The sequence below is a fragment of the Sturnus vulgaris genome, chromosome 2 (assembly GCF_052056855.1).
Source record: "Sturnus vulgaris isolate bStuVul1 chromosome 2, bStuVul1.hap1, whole genome shotgun sequence".
In the NCBI taxonomy this organism is placed as follows: Eukaryota; Metazoa; Chordata; class Aves; order Passeriformes; family Sturnidae; genus Sturnus; species Sturnus vulgaris.
Window position 1 is genome coordinate 110,738,493 of NC_142244.1, and position 17,931 is coordinate 110,756,423.

The following is a 17,931-nucleotide window of genomic DNA, read 5'->3' on the forward strand; positions in this document are numbered from 1 at the left end:
AATGCTACAGCTGTAAATGTTGACAGGATCAAGATCTTCAGGCCTTACTGTGTAAAACAGCATCAGTTGCACAGACACAAGCCAGAGTATTTACTTGTCATGAACCAGATATTCAGTTTTGCATTTGGTACAGACCTTAACAACCTACTGTGTCATTTACATTCACCACACACAAACCAGCCCAGACTAACAGCAAAATTAATCACAGTGGAGTGGAAAATTGTTGGAAGACTTGCTGAAAGATTACAAATGCTTTCCAGTCCCATTCTGCACCTCTGCTGGCTCCATTCCCTCCCTTTCCTTGGGTACTCTTCTGCCTGGCAAACTGGTGACTTTCTGCCCAGAGGGCTATCACTGATTTCTCTCTGTCCATTTCTTCTACTGCCCCAGCTTCACTTGCCCATTCACTTCCTCCCTTCTCCCAGTTTCTGCAAATTTCCTCTAAATCTCCTGCTCCCATGATGTTTCTGCCAATGTTTTAAATGCTTGTGGCCAGTGCAAGTTCAGGGAGAGGCACAAGGGCTTCACTCTGAGCTCCAACCACTGCAGTGCTCATCTCACAAAACGTAGTTCTGCTGCAACCTCCCCTGTCACTACAAATAGATCAGGGCAGCAGCCACCTCTGGATTGCCAAAATAGAATGTTTTGGACCTCTCCAATAATATTTTCTCCTTCTGCTTAATGATTTTAATGGTAAATTCTAAAATGAAAGAAATTTATGAGCTGTTCTATTCTAGGTTTTCTAGCACGTGTGAGTCAATTTTTGTACATCTATCCTGGTAAAAAATCCTTGCATTTGACCTATATTTAATTTCCATTGTTCAGAAATGAGGGACGTGACCAAAAAAAAACCTCACTGCCCCCCCAAATACTGAGCCACCTTGCCACCTTGCAAATAATTATCATAGCTGGAGGAAGGGAAGTAGGAAGGAAAGGCCAATGAAGGGAGAATCAGACCATCTGTTCCCCTTGGAAGTGATGTTTTCTTGTTCTGGGAGCAATCTACAAAGCAAAATGTCCTGTAAGTAATGCTTTAGTTGAATTTGCTTTATACTTGTAGGTCAACTGGGTTTAAGATCAGAAAATATGCAAATACCATTCACCCTAAGTTTTTTGGCCTTTGGAACAAACGAATTGCAGAGATGTGTTTGGCCAAGTCGTTTTTGAAGTAAAGTGTGGATGCTCCCTATGTTGTTTTTGTCTTTTTATGCTCCTGTGAGTTAGACAGGACCACGCAAAGGTCTGGGATCTGCACTGTGGCTCTGTAAGATTCTCTTTGAATGGTGGAGAGCACTGAGAAAATTCAGGTAGAATTTTCCTGGGTGCAGAAATGGCACAGGGAAGAGCTGGAACAAGGCAATTGCTGTAATCTCCTTGCATTTAACAGGCCAAAATGCTGCTGTCAGTTACCAGTGTAAATACAGGGCATTTTGGCACAGAAATTGTCCAATTTCATATCACAGACTCTTTGTCTCTATAGACCAAAGAGTTTTCCACCCTGCAACGCCTTGGAGCCAGGGCCTAAGTGAATATCCCTGCAGACGACCCAGGGCTGTACTGGTTCCCATGAACAGTTAATGAAGGCAATTGCTGCTGAGGTTTTATCACCCTCTCTGCTGTTTTCTAATACTTCCCTTTCATCTGAGGCAGCCAGTGCTAGCTCAAGCCTCTTTTCAGGTGGTGAATTCAGTCAAGTCCTCTGCAATCTTACTCTTGCTCAGACAGCAGAAAGGAAATAATTAGCAAAGACTGCAAACCAACTGTGAGAAACAGTTTCTGAAGCAAATTCCCCTGAGGAGACAGAAAAAGAACCCTGCAGATTGTGAGCAGCCATCTTCTGACTCAAAATTAAGAAAATTCTTCTCAACAATTGTTAGCAATTCATGCAATACACTCACTGTAGTAGGGCTGCAAAATGGTTAAGTTAATATCACTGTCCATCACTCTTGTTCATCTCTCATGCATAAATTAAGGACTTGACATCAAAGACCTATGCCTACAAGCCAAAAGAAATTATTATAAAAAACAGTGTGTAAAGGACAGCAACATGAGTTGCAATGAAATTCTGCTTACAGAGGACTCACTGATGCTCAGTGTCCCAGTATTGTAGCTTGTATTCACTTTACAGGAAACCTGAAGACTGTAATCTCTGCCACAGTTGTTGCTGCACCTGCAAGGGAGCCATTTCCCTGCATTCACATCCTCTGAGGCAGGCAGCTGAGTCTGTGTTGCAAACATAGCCAGGGAATCTTGCATCAAGTTAGTCATTGTTGTTAGTAATTTAATGAATGTCCCATTGACTGTATTTGCATTAATCTGCTGGATGATCAGTTGGTACCACTGTAAAAGCCATCACATTGAATGAACTATCTGAGGACTGCAGGTTTGTTGTGTAGCCTCACACCTCTGCTTGGGACATTCCAGCAGCTTTTCCCCAAGCAACAGTCTGAACCCCCCAGGCTCTCCTCCTGGGTCACCACAGTGGTGCTGCCTTGGCTTGAGCATTGCAGTACAGAGCCAATATATTCAGTGTATTTACAGCACTTCCTCCTGTTCCTTGTTTATAGCCTGCAAAAAAAAAAAAAAATCCTATTAAAGCTTTTATGCACTGCTGGCCTCTGTAAGTGCTTTATGCTCTAAAACCTCCCATGGTGGTGGGGTGGTTAACTGTGAGTGAGCAGGGTACAGGTAGCAGTGACAGATTAGAGAGGAGATCTTTGTAGTAACATATGGGGAGACATCTTGAAGCAAGGTGATCACAGAATGGTCTGGGTTGGAATGGGGACCTTGAAGATCATCTCATTCCAACCCTCCTATCATGGGCAGGGACAACTTTCACTGGACCAGGCTGCTCAGAGTCCAGTCCAGCCTTGCCTTGATCTCTTTCAGGGATGGGGCAGCCACAGCTTCTCTGACAACTTTTCCCAGTGTCTTACCATCCTCACAGTCAAGAGTTTCTCCTTTATATCTGATCTAAACCTACCCTCTGTCAGTTTGAACCCATTCCCTTTGTCCTATCACTCCAAGGCTCTTGTTAAGATTCTTGCTCCATCTTTCTTGTCAGCTCCCTACAGGTACTGGAAGGCCACAATTAGGTCGCCCCAAAGTCTTCTTCTCTCCAGGCTGAACAATCCCAATTCTCTCAGCCTTCCCTCATAGCAGGGGTGCTCCATCCCCCAGAGCCCTTGGTGGCCTCCTCTGGGCTCTCCCCAAGGTCCATGTCCTTCCTGTGCTGGACTCAGCACTGCAGGTGGGGTCTCAGCAGAGCAGAGCAGAGCAGAGGGGCTGAAACCCCTCCCTCACCTGCTGCCCACGGTGCTTTGATGCAGCCCAGGATGTGGTTGACATGATAACAGACACTGTATTAGTCTTAGCTTGAGAGACTGGGTAGAAAAAAATCAGCATTCCCCAACTGTTCACGCTGCATAAAAAAATCTGCATTTTTCAGACTTAGTCAGAGGGTGATAGATACAGGCAACTGACTACTAGGAAAATTTACCAGACACACTTGCATTTATGTAAGCAACAGAAACCAGCCCCAAAACCAAGAAAATTTTGAAAGTCCTCATGTCACTTTCAAGCCATTTGCAAAGACTAAGCTGTAACCCATTAAGAGGCCACTTCCCCTTTAGAAGTAACAGATGTTTCTTCCTTATTTAGGTAATGTCCACAGCCCTTTAATTTCTTTCAAGCCACTGGCTCTTCCCCTACCAAAGGATGAAAACACTGTTCATTGCCAGATAATGGAGACAGCTTTTGCATTTTGTAACTGGGTAAGGAATTATATCAGTAGAGAAAATACTGGCAGGGCAAGCTGGCAAAGAGCTGCTTTACATGCCAAGTAGGTATGTACTCTTGCTGAGGAAAGTGTCTATGGGAAAGGCTGCCCAGGACTTTGTATATCTTGTAAATGTCACACATGCTACAAAGGAAACCTCTCACCTCGTTGTCTTGCTCTCCACCCAACTCAAGAATGCTCTCATCCTTTAAAAAGCTAATAGAAACAATTTCTAGGTAATACAACTACCAAACTTTCTTCTCTTCCATCCATACCTGAAAAATTATTTTATAATATTGATTCTCCCATTTTCATCTTAAACTTTCTTCTGTCTGACTTTAGCTCAGTGTGACTCTCAATGCTGTGAGTAATTTCTAAGTAGGAAAGTCGCTACCCCTCAGTTGTTTTGCTCCCACCAGCCAACACCAACATGTTCAGCAATGTCTCCTCAGAGACATTTTGGGACAACTGCTGGGCTCAAATTCCTTTCTAGGACCGCTGGGTTTGAATTGACTGATATTTCTTCTTTGTGTCGTGTTCTTTAGGACTTCTTGTGTCCATCCATTTCAGTTTTCTGTCCACAGTCAAACGGAAAGGATTTGAGACTGTAGTTGGGATTTTCTTTTATGTTTGAATAACATCCAGCATAGCTGGGCATTGTTCCAAACCTAGTGCTTCTGGATGATCCAGTAATAATACTGTGAGAATTACAATACTGCTACTGTTACTGCTACTGCTACTGCTGTTCTGGAGAAGAAGAAACACACATTCCGGTGGCCACAGTTTGAGCAATGCTTACGATTGGTTTCCAAGTTAGGTTTACTTGTTTAATCTGTTTTCCTAAAGAAATGAGACAGGAGCTGAGGGAACAAAAGGATTACTGAAAAACGGAGATGCATGTCAAGGTCGACTCTAGGAGTTGGAGTGTGGGAAATAAGAAGTACATTGGAAGCTCAGCTCTTTCTTCAGTTTCTGTTTCAGCTGTTGATTTTTTTCTTGACCCTTCACACTGCCTCTCTGCTTTGCTTTTCTCAGTTTCAAGTTTGGCTTACAAAAGAGAAAGTATTTAGGAGATAGTACAGTGGGTGAATGAAGGAGGTTGGCAATATGTAACACTAACTTTGTATTTAATTCACTGACATCTCTTCAGTATCAATAGATATCATTACTCTTGTGATCTAACACATGAATGCCAGTCCTGTGTTTCTTCTCAAGGGAAGGCAATTTAAATAGTAGCAACGTTGATATTAAAAGTGTGTCATATCTGTAGTTAAGCATGAGTACAAAAACTTACTTTTCCTGGCCCCAACAGGTGATACCAAACCAGCCCAAGAAGAGAAGCAGATGATTGTCACAGCCAGCTCCCAGCTGCAGCTGTGGCCCTGACTCCAGAATTCCCAGTGGGGAAAGAAGAACATCTGTGGGGTATCTGCCAGCCAGCAAAGACAGGCACTTGGCAGCCTTGTGTTTCCTGGAGGCTGTGACAGTTTCACAGAAAATATGGGTTTCAAGAGGAATGGCACAACCATAACTGCCCCTGGCTGTTGTGTAACAAATTTCTGTCACATGCCATAACTAGAACTTCTAAGCCTGCAGCCAGGGCATTTCCTCCTTGGCTGGCCCCACACCAGCCACTCTGGCCCACTGCTCTCCTGCTGTAGCTGTCCCTGGAACCAGCAGCAGCAGAGCTGCCCCTTCAGAGAGGTCTGGGTTTGCTTCATGTGGAGCAACCCATGGAGACCAAACTGGAAAGAATATATTTTCCAGTAGTTATTCAAACGAAGCCTAAACTTTGCACAGACACACACGCCCCTATGGCAACTGTGTAAGTTGCTTATGATGTCAAAGCAATACTACAAAGAGATGAGCTTGGAAGATCTCAGCTCTGATCCCTAAGCCTCAGCTGAGCCAGATATAAACTTTAAATTTAAGCCTCTCAATTCCTTCATTTCTAAAGCTAGCTTTTGCAAAGTTTTTCCCCACAAAAAATAATTTAAACTACTACTCAGAGGACCTGTAATGAGTGCCATGAAATAGGCAACTATAATTTGCTCACATCACAAGACCACCCAGCTACAACTGTGCTTACTGTTTAAGATTAAATTCCTGAAACATCTAACTCAGGCATGAACACTATTACAGCATTCATCTGTGAGGTTATTTCATAGTCATGAATATATTTCAGACTGACAAATGACCTCACTTGAAACCCTGAGGTAGATTCTTGTGAGATTTGGCCAGACCACTTCCAACAACTACTGTAGAAGCCCACACAGCCAAAAAAAAAAAACCCCAGAGTTATTGACAGAGGTTGGATAAAGTTATGACTCCTTGGAGAAGAGTGCTGTGAGCACCAGTAAAGGCAGCCACAAACTCGCTGCTACCTCGCCCTCTCACTCCTGCTGGCTACTATATAAATGCTGAATTGTATTATCTCTGCTTGGATATTTGTTTGTATGAACACTGTTGGAGTCCTTGTCTTGTCACCTAGACATTGGTGAAGTGGAAATAAGCAACAAGAGATGAAATTTTAAATGAAAAACGTTGTCTCTGTCTGACTCAAAGTTGTCATGAATATAGATAAATAAAAAGGGATTAACACATTTAGAAATATATGTGTGTGTGTGAAAGTTCCATAGAAAAATCATACTACTTTTTGTCAAATAGGGACTTTATTTCATTAATACCTCTTCCTCCAACCTCTAATTTAACCCAGCTAGTCATGAATAAACACTGAATAACAGATGCTTCAAAAATTGCACTACAAAATCATAGAGCAGAGAATGTTTGATTTCTTCCTAAGGTGATTACACGTGTGGATGTTTTGCAGTTAGAATGATAGTGTTTCACACTCTAGGAAGTGCTGTTCAGAAATTATTTTGATTACATCCAGAAAAGGACTATGAGAAGAACCTGCTGAGTAGAAAGAAGTTTGAATGTGTTGCAGCTGAGCCAGCTAAATCCATCTCACCACCTTCCCCTCTGAATGGGGGATTTTGATGGCTTTGATTCTGAACTCTGTTGTCTCTATGCTGTGAAACCTCATAAGCATAGATTGCAAACTCTGTTATTAATTTACCAATATAGTAAAACTGTGAAATTTTAAAATGTTAGCATCACTACAAAACTTGCCTTTCCATCTCTTTTGCTTCAAGTACTTGTGCTCTGTGACCCCAGTAGCTCCTTTGCATGAGGGTAAGTGCCTGACACAAACCATAATGACCAGGGAGGTATTTCTATGACTCTTATTCCCCTCTTTATGTCATTTTACTTCAGATGTTGGATGGGAGTTTCATGGGTGTTTACAGCTGTCACTCTAGCACAACCCTGGTTTTTTTTAGAAAACTTTTATGTAACAAATAAAGCTGCTACCACATATGTTTCCTGTGTCTGAAAACAGATGCTTGGTGGAACATGGGAGCTAAAACCTCCAATGGTGATTTAAATTCATCAAAATAGAAAAATCTCCCTCGGGGAGCATGTGGTATTTGGCTGCAGCTTTCTTTGAGGAGGGGGGAGAGAGAAACCATTCCATACACGACCAATGTCCCCAGATCCCTTACCTGGCATAGACCCAGCAGGTAGAGCAGCTCGCAGGTAACACAGTATAGATGTGACTGCATAGCTTTGGAGCCTCAGTACAATTTTATTGCTGCATTTACAGGATATCACCTCTGAGCTGATACTCCCTGAGAGACAAACTGGGGCTGGCTTTGAGCTGGGAAGGTCCTGCAGCACAGACAGAACCTCCTGACTCAGGATATTCTGATGGGGGTGTAGACTGGCTCTGTGCCTTTATCAACACCATGACTGTGCTAAAAAATCCCTCTCCAAATTGAATGGGAACAAAATGACCTGGTCAGACCACAGAGGAGGCAGCAAAGCACATCCCAATAATCAGGTAAGAATTGCTCATTACAGGAACTGGTCTCTGTATTAGAACAAACCCTGTCTGTCTCTACTGGTGCATACAGGCTATCAGGAACTAATAGTTTCTTTTATGGTGTATTTAAAATATCAGTGTGCTGACATTCACAGCCAACTCCACATGGCCTAGCTGCAAGCTGGGATTTCAGTGGCTTCTGTGAGTGCTTTAGATTGCACAAATCTGAGTTGAACACACCAGACTTTGTACTGGTGGCACAGATCGAGTGTAATGGGATCACAGCCATCAGAAAGGTAATGAGTTACTGGCAGACATCCAGCAGGGAATAAGAAGCAAAGTAACAAATCTGCTCCCTTACTTTCACTTACACACTTCTCTGTTTACATTAACAAAAGCTGCGTGGGAAGAACAGCAGGTGTCTTTCATCATGAAAATCATACACGGGAACACACAGCTCCCTAGATATGGACTGTACCTTAATACAAACCCTTCTGTCTCATTAATAAGATAACCATTGTTAACCACAACTCATATCCCTGATTGCCGTACCAAAGAAAATATGCATTGATAGAAAATACCAGTGAAATGCTGTGGGCTTTCATAGTCTGCAATTCATAGATTTAACTACTTGGAAAAGCAGATAATAATGTTCAGAATTTGTTAGGAGAGCTAAAAGTAGCTCTGTGTTCCCACAGAGGATGGGGAAAAGAAAGATGGGAAACAAGTTACTAGGACATGATGCAGAATGAAAATACTTTTCCCAGTTTCATAATAATCTTTCTGCAGTAAAAAAGGTTTGACTTGCGCCATCAAGATTCACAGTAAGGGAAAGGTGTGAGAAATAGAAGTGTAAGAAACAGAGGTGTAAGAAATTAGGCCAAGCCTGGAACAGGACTTCTATCTTGTCTCTAAGATGCATCTTCAATGTATTTCCCAAGTTCTCACTATCATAGACAAATGAAGGGAAGTAAGAGGAATATTTTTCTCAGTTACTTTTTATATTGATCAAGAACACAAAGCAAAAATACAACTAAGGCAAAACTTTATTTTTTTTGGTAGAAAGAAAAATGAAATAGTCATATAATTAAGCAGTATTTTCTAGGGTTCTTCTGCTGGAGGACCTTCACCAAGCCTCATTAAACTGATAGTCTTACTCAGTGCACCTGGTTTTCAAGTAAAGCAAAAATACCAAATGAGATTATAAGTAGCTATGTGGAACATTTCTTCTTATCATTGCACCTCAATACCTATGACAGGGGTACAACAGCCACCATTGTTTTTACTCACCCACTTCTTTAATCACACTGATCATACCAAACCATTTTCCAGTTGCTGCCCCATATATTTTTTCACATTGCACAATCCCAAATATGAGTGAAAGTAATGTATTTTTGCCAGTTCCACAATTTGGCTCTTGGATGCTGGAACCTAATTCAGAAATTTCTATCCTAACCCAAATAATGCTTAATTATTAATCTACATTTGAAGGTCAGTACAGCATACATACACATTTTCACACAACACTTGCCTTTGGCAAATACAGTATTACAGTATTAATTTTCCTTGCACTTCGGTAAAGCAGAATTTTATTTGCCTGCAAAGCAAGATATTTTCAACAGTACTGTAAACTACACATACAAAGGGCTCCTTCTGTAGTGTCACACTAGTTATACGTATACACAATTTAAGCAGTAAAATATTCTTTAGCTTGCTCTTTGTACAGGACACTTGTTTCATACCCTAATAGTCAGTTATCTGAAAAACAACCCAAACTGAACAAAACAGCATAATAGTGCTTTAATATTCATTTCTTAAAATTCAAAACAGCCCTACAGTACTGTTAGGCTGTTACCAGTCTCTTTCAAAGACATACAGTATAAACAAAAAATTCTATCCTTAAGCAGCATCTGAGAAAACAACTTAATGCAGCTGCCACTTAGTGGCAGCAATCATTTAGGCATTTTTGGTATTGATACATCTCTTTTACATGTCATATAATTTGTGCATTTATCAACAAAAATGTAGGCCCCAATCCAGCAAATACTTGCAGGTGTGCAAATGCTTTTCTTCCGTGTGGAATATTTCAAGTTAGTACTCATCAGATGAGCAAAGTTAAGAACTTGCATAAATCTTTAAACGAGGGGAATTCTTAGTGCTGAAAATGTAACTGTTTTATTTCACAGGACTAAGATCCAATTCTAGATTTAAGAGAATATAGGAGAACTCTTCTAAAGAACAGATATGTTACTTTGATAAATGCTTTCAAAGCTAACAAGAGCCTCTAGAAATGTGTGTGCCTTCCCACTGATCACTTTAATCCTACTTGGAGTATGGGTGCAGTCATACTGCCCCAGCTCCTGGCTACTGCATGAGGAATCAATAAAGTGCTTGCCACAAATTCTGTAATCATGGAATAAAAGCAAATTTAAGTACCTTCAGAATGTTTTCAGATTTATAAATGATGAATTAAGGGCTGGGGTCAGATCTCCAGCATGTTTCCCTGAACTGCTAACCAATATTATGTTCTTCATTTGAAGACAAATTAGAATTCTGTAGGACTGGGTCTATTTCACCTCTGTCCCAGCCAAGTCCTCCTCTGCCTCCAGGGGAAAAGTTTACCTGGATTTAGTGTCTATGTAAATGTTTATGCTTGACTAAATGCTCATGCAATTTCACAAGCACCAGCATTCCAAGGAAGAGTTTGCTTTGTTCAATCAAGCATGGAGAACCAGTATTGTTTACAGTATATCCACTCTGAATTGTGTTCAAAATTTGTTCTCAAAGGCACCATAATCTTGAGAGGTCTTGCTTGCCCTTTGACATTTCCTTTGATGTGTTTTGTTCTTGTGAAATAAAATATCTTTGATATTAGCTTTGACATAAATTCTACTGATCTTTATGGCAACTTCTCATAAACATACTTCTAAACATTTAAATTACTAAAATTTTCTCTCCATATATATATATATTAAATTCCTTTTGCTAGCTTTCAGATAACTAATCTATGAGAACTGTCTTAAGACTGTATGCTCTCTGTAGAGAACTTCTGTATGCTCCTCATACAGAAACAAATAATATATTGAAATATTTAGCTATATGTTAGGATGATTTATTTTTTAAAGGCTTCGGTGTTGCTTCTATTTCTCTTCCAGTCAGCTACAGGATAATAGCAACAGCAAACACATTGACAATGCAGTTCATGGTTCGGTTTTCCCATCTCACTGTGCAGGTTCCTGGAAGAGATTATTACAAAATAAAAATAGAATTCCATTGTCTTTATTACAGTGACTTTATTGAGGTGTAAATTATGTCAGATTAGTATGAATATTTAAGTTGTAATTTAAGGGAAATAATAGAATGTCAGCCTGACTATGAAAAAACTAAAATCCTCAAAACATTAACTTATACATTGTTTGCTACCTAATGTGAGCCTTGTAACACCATTCCAGTATCCTTCTTTAAAAGCTGGAGTTGAAAAATTCCTTGGAATTCCCATACTGAAATTGGCATGACAATCAGACAAGAAATCAGAAAAGGGATTGGATCAAATATATTTCAATGTATTTACTTGCTATTGTTCTTCCTCTTCTATTGTATCAATGCCTTACAAGCAAAAGAAACATGAAGAATAAATTGTGTTAACTTTATATTACGATTTTTTAAAGCTCAGTTGACTTTTTGAGGGTCTCTCTGTTTTACACTAAAACCTTGGCACCCTCTTCTAAAAAGACCTTTCTGAATCTGTGACAGACAACAAATTATTTTGTTTCCCTGTGATATTCTCAACCTGTGAAAAAAATTTATTTGGAAATAATTTTGAAGGATTACAATGCATTCAAAGCCTGGCTGACAGTTACACAGTTGAAACACATACTGTAAGTCAAACTATTTCTATTTTTCACTGAGTTCTTTTCTCCTCCCAAGTAGCTGTCCCCTCACAGCAGGCAGATATGTGTAGGGCTACCCACGTGTATTTACTGTGAGCAACGTTTTCTGCCTCTTTAGCTAGGAGGATTAAATGTTTTGACTCTTGTTTCAGAATTAAATACTTTTCTATTCCTGCTTCTCATAATTTACAAAGCAACTGCTCTTAATGCCAGCACTGACTGATAACATTTTTGCTGAAATTCTAAACAAGCACCTCATCCTCAAAATTACTGCTTCCACAGCCACTCCCAAAAATGTTCAACACAGCTACTACAACTGAGCAAGAAGTAATATTTCTCTTATTACAAATTTTCTGTTTGGATGGGGAAACTTACCATCAGTTGTGGTATCCCAGAAGCATGAGCTTGCTGTGTGGAGACCAGCTCCACTCCTCTGCATCACAGCACAGGTAACTGCAAGATACAGTCATAAAACCAGACAATTTAAAGCAGAAGAGGTGAATCATTCAGCATTTACAAACTTGAGACTGTATTACATTCTCAAAGGGCTGGCAGGTGGCATTCAGCTAAGACAAAACCTTTTTTGACAACTCCTTTGGCCCCTGTATTTTCCTCAAGAACTTGTTACTCATTTCATGATTATTTTTACTCACATGAAGACAACAGCTTCAACAAAACACCGGCTAATAGGATTATGGTTTTTATCTTTTAAACTACTTAGATGTGGCTTATGCCTCTCAGAATGTGCTGTCCTCACAGGTACATCAGAAGTCACACTTGATGAGAGTTATTTTCCAAAATTACTTGTTGACTCCTCTCTGAAACCACACTCCACAATGTGCAGCTCTTCTAGACTGACCTGCAATGGTCATAAAACCTCTGACAACCTGAGTCCACGACTTTCAAAAGAGAACAGAGTGCAAACACTTGCTATTACAACAACACTCCACAAAAGGACTAAAATGAGTTAAATTTTCTTATTTACCTTTTTCCTTCCACAGTTATACACATAAATATAATGTGCCATGACTCTGCATACAGGACTGAAGTCTTCCAGATGCTTCTACTTATAGGAGGCTTAATCTGATTATCTTTATTAAAGACAGCAATTTCTTCCTGAATACTTCCTGATACTAAAAGGTTGATATAATTATCTTGGGGTTGCTTAACAGACAGGAAAGACCATGCATCATGTAATCTTCTGTGTTAAGTGTTTGCCGCATGCTCAGCCCAGGTAAAATTGCCTCATCTTTACCACAGGTATTACTAAAAATCTGTGTAACAGAAGAGTTCAGGTACCTGCTCTGTTTTGTTTATAGCATTCCCCTGAACCTTTCAGCAATTATTTATTGTGACTGCCTGTGGTACAAGTACAGTTGCTTGAACTTACCAATGTACTTATAGGTTTTCCCAAGTTTCACCAGATGGGTCAGCGACTGTTCTACTATAGCAGCAGTCCATTGGTTGACTTTGTTGTGATTATAATCTGCCTTGCCTAAAACACTTTCTATGCACTAGAACAGAGGGAAAAAATAGTTACAGTAAACAGAATTCAAAATGTAGAATTATAAAATGTTTTGCATAATCTGAGAGATTTTTTTCTGGCAGTTAGGTCACTTTAAATCACTCGAACTCATTAGGTATCAGCTGCTGAATGGGAAGTAAAATGACCCTTCTTGGAAATTTATTTTTAGTACCTATTTACCACAATATATTATACCACAGGTATAAAAATGAGGCTCTGACTAAACATTTCTTGCAGGAAAGGCCTTTGCCTTTGGATACCAAGTGAATGGATCTATTTAACAGTGAAGATCCTTGACACATCCCACAGTTCCTAATGACTCCCAGCTCCAGTCTGGCTTTCAGAAGCTGCTGTAATGGGGATGGCACTACTCAAATCAATAATATCAGCTTGGGCTGGCCAACCTTTCAGAGCATATAAGCAAGATTCCAAAACCTTCAAAGATAGAGTGACAACAGTGAAATGCACATCCCTGCTTAAAAAATGGGCAAGATACTCAAGGGTCATATCTTGTAGCATAAGAAACACCTGAACTGCTTGAAAATTGGATGCTCTCCCACAGCTACAGATTGGCCAACACTTGCTTGAACTTAAAATGATTGAACAAAAATCCTTCTCTCAAACTGTAACTCTTAAATTGCATTCTCTGCTCCTTAGAAATTCAGAAGCACGTGCTGATGGATACTTATTAAAGTTGAGGAATTTGCTTAAGAAACACACACTTGGAAGACATAAGGGAAATAAAACTGTGTTCTCCTCTGATTCAGTACGATGTATCCCATGCATTAATCCCCCACTAACAGGCTGTGTAAGAGACCTGTGTCCCAGATTTTTAAAAGCCCAGTTAATTCTGACCATGCTGTACAAAGCTGGCCAAAGGAGTCAGTGGAAACAAACAGTCACAAAACACAAGAGAAGACAGAAGAGGGAGAAGATCCCTCAGGGATTTTGGTCCTTCCAGAGACGTACCCAGTGCTGGAGCTCCTTGGCCCTCATTAAACTTCCAATCAGAGACAAAAACATTTGGCTTTACTCCCAGTGTCTGGAGACTGTGTCACACCGTATTTGGCTTTACAAGGCAGGGACAGTTACATAAAGGGCTGAATTGTTGTTTATCTTACATCCAACAGCTTGCTGTTGTGCACTGGAGCAGCTTCAAAACGTGCAGGTGGGAAAGAACGTGCAGAGCTCCTCTAGAAACCCCTGTCTCAAAATACTATCTCCCTGCAAAACCTGGGAGCATCTGTGAGCCATAGGCTTCTCATTAATCTCTTCCTAGTTACTAGGTATTTAATTTAGACTATCAGGCTACTCACTTTCATCCTGTTCTTTCTCTGTAAAAAATGTATTTTAAAAGCTAGAACAAGGAGTTCATAGAGTGCAACCTCCCACACATGCCAAGGCTAACTTCCAAGTCTGAGAACACTGCTCAAGGCCTTGTCCAGTCAAGTTTTAAAAACCTCTAAGGATGGAGACTCCACAAGCTGTCCCTGCAACCTCTCCATTGACTGCCTTCTTTCTAACTGGATAAAAGGGAAAAAATTAATTGGAGCGAATTTCCCTCACAGCTTGTGACTATCACCTTGACTCTTTCCACTGTAATCCAAATCTGGCTCCCCTCTCATCTACCTTCTCCCCTTTAGAGTTGAAGACAGCAATTAGATAAAGCCTAAAGCAGATCCAAGCTAAATTCTTTCTTTATATAAATACTAATTCTATATAATTTTATATTTAACTGGGATGGTCAAGGGAAATGATGCTTTCACTACTGTGCAAGGTATGGTAAATAATTTCTTTGAAATACAGCTGTTAACTAAAACCTACCTCCTTAACTATGTTGTGGGCTTCATCAGCATTGAAGATCATCTGCAACAGAAGTGAATTATTATTATTTCTGTCAGAAAAGTAAACAAATTATAGTTTTACTCTAAGGAACATGTAATAACATGTCTGGTTATTTGTATTGTACACAAAGTATAATTTTAAAATCTTACTTTTTTCCCTCAGTTCCATACATTTGTTATTTAGCATTGCTTTTCTAGTGATGTTTGAGTGGGGCCAAAAAACTCAGACCGCAGTAAATATTGAAACAGGTTCAGTTTACATTTTCTGTAAAGATTAAATTTCACCATGTCTGTGCTTGTCATGGGAATATTCTTCAGGGAAAATTAAACAACAAATTTCTTCCTCTGGGTCTTAATCTGTGTTTTTACTGGAGTCACTAACTTGCTAACCCACAGGTTACATCTTGCTTCCCAAGGGCAACACACGGTTTTGCAAACCTGGTATCAGAAAGACTGGTTTGCACTGTCATTACCTCACCCGAATACCTTTCTCAAGCACAGAAAAAGCTCGCAGATTTTAATTCCTCCTTTTTTCTACTCCTTCCTGCTCACGGGCGCTTGGTTTGGCTCACAAAGGCATCAAGGCACGTTCCCGCCTCCTCACAGCCATGAACTCCAAACACTCGGGCAGGAGCAGAAACCTCCAAGGCATTAATATTGAAGTTGCTTGGAGTTTTGGGTTGACTTTTAGATGCAAACTGGTGTCCAGAGCCCTAAAGCGGCGGCCGGGGAGGAATCGGTTCCTCTGCTCCAACTGGCAGGAGCAGCCCGCGCCGCTGACCGGGCCCGGCACTTCTTGGGAATTTCCCGTGGAAATGGGGTTTTTTCCCAGGAAAAATGGCCGCGGTCTGACAGCCCCAGGGACAGCACTCTGTGCTTTTCCAGACGGAACATCCGTCCCGCAGCCCCGGGCAGGCCGGCGGCTCCACGGCCCCAGCCCCTCCGGGCAGCACCGCCCGGTCCCGGTCCCGGTCCCGGTCCCGGTCTCGGCCCCGGTCCGGTCCCGGCCCCGGCCCCTCCGGCAGCGCCGCCGGCCCCGGCCCCTCCGGCAGCACCGCCGGCCCTGGCCGCGGCCCCTCCGGCGCGGCGGGGTCGGACGGCCCTGGGCACAGCGCCAGGCGAGGCAGCGGCCCTACCTCATCGTTGTGGGGGTGAAACTCCTCCATGGTCCCGGCGCGGGCGGCGGCGGTTCCGGCAGCGGCAGCAGCGGCGGCTCCTGCGCGGCTCCGCCTCCGCCGGGCGGGCAGGGCCGGGCGGGCAGGGCCGGGCGGGGCTCCCGCCGGGGGCCGGAGCCGCCCGCACCGCGGGGCCAGGCTCGCCCTGCCCAGCTGGGAAGGGAAGGATTGGAAAGGTCCCCAGCGCAGCAAGGACTGGGACGTGTTGGATCGAGTCCAGAGGCGGCCACCAAATTGATCAGAGGGATGGAGGAAAGGATGAGAGAATTGGGATTGTTCAGCCTGGAGAAGAGAAGGCTTTGGGGTGACCCAGTTGCGGCGCTCCAGTGCTTGAAGGGAGGCTAAAGGAAAGATGGGGCAAAACTATTTACAAAGCAAGAAGGAATTACTTCAAATTGAGAGTGTACATTAGATACTAGAAAAAAATTATTTCCTGTGGGGCTGTTTAGGCACTGGCACAGGCTGCCCAGAGAAGCTGTGGATGACCCATCAAGGCCAGGCTGGATGGGGCTCCGAACAACCTGGGTGTGTGGAAGGTGTCCCTGTGCACGGCAGGAGGGTTGGAACAAGATGGTGTTTATGTCCCTTCCAACCCAAACCATTGTATGATTCTGTGATTCTGACCGAGTGTCCCTCCCCGGGTTCCTCCCCGGGCACAGGGGAGCTCAGGGCAGCCGCCCCTGCGGCTCTGGGCAGTGCCGGACAGGCGCGGGCCCTGTGGGTGACACAGTCCCTCTGAAGAGCGGGGAATTGTTCCCTGTTCTGTTGTTGCTGTTGGGAAGTCCTTTGCTGGACACAAAAGACTCCCCCAGGAGCGGCTTCTGCCTTCCTGTGTTCCCCTTCTCCTTCCGCTTGGAATGAATTTGTGTCAATTATCCCACACAAAGTTAGCATTAGTTACCAATAATGTTGCCACCAAAGTAACGAAAAAGCCTAATTTAATTTCAGGTACCTTAAATTCGTCTTCATTATAGAGAACTGATCCTGAGTTTTATTTCACTCAGCACACACACACACATATATATAAATACATCCTATCTTTGCTGTCTCTCTGAAGTTGCCTGGGAAACAGGACAAGCATCTCATACCAAACTGCAGTTTTCAAAGGGTGGGGGTTTGTTGTTGTTTCAGTGTGGGTTTTTAAATGATTACTATTATTTTTACTGGGGGGGAGATCTAAGAATCTTGTGTAGGTTTCTCTCCTGTGATTTCTCCTGGTTTTTCTCCTGATTTCTCGTGTACTTCCAAACCAGATTAAACGTGATAGAGAAGGCTTCTAGTTTCAGTATCAGTGGAATATGTTTGGACATACAGACACCTACTTTACAAAAGGATTTCTTGTTCAGTCTTTTGTACATTAATTGGAAAGATTGTGTTTGAAAAACTTGAAAGTACAGAGGGAAGAAAAACTAATCATTTTTTATTTCCCTGCTCTCAACATAGCTTTCGTGTTTAGTATCTGCTAATGGCCATGGAAGGAGAAAACTGAAGGTGAGGACTAAACCTCTGCAAAAGCAGATCTTTATTAGCAAGTGCAGAGGGATGTGGTCATAGGAAAATACATGAAAGAAAATCTCCTGTAGTATAAACGTTTCTTTTTTTTCCGTGACCTCTGCAGTATTTTTGTGAGCTAAGCTAGGGATGAAATTGCATGCTGGTTTTTAGTGAAATAAAAGTTAGTGGAAGCATTTGTTGTATATGCATTGGCATCCTGTAGACAAAGCTAACAATGCTTAAATAACTTATCCTTGCATCCTGTGGATTTTTTTATCCTTCAGAGGTCTCACATCTTTACATCTGTATCTTTAGATGCAGTATAGAATCAAACGAAAGTAA

General features: G+C 41.8%; 1 protein-coding gene across 1 annotated transcript; it reads right to left on the minus strand.

The window, feature by feature from the left end:
* Nucleotides 1-8,689: 8,689 nt before the first annotated feature.
* Nucleotides 8,690-16,113, minus strand: DYNLT3 (dynein light chain Tctex-type 3). Its single transcript, XM_014876835.2, has 5 exons — nt 16,057-16,113; nt 14,901-14,942; nt 12,942-13,065; nt 11,927-12,004; nt 8,690-10,897 (listed from the first exon to the last, which is right to left on the minus strand). Exons 1-5 carry the CDS (start codon nt 16,084-16,086, stop codon nt 10,821-10,823), a joined length of 351 nt encoding a protein of 116 aa, XP_014732321.1. The 5' UTR covers nt 16,087-16,113; the 3' UTR covers nt 8,690-10,820.
* Nucleotides 16,114-17,931: the final 1,818 nt, after the last annotated feature.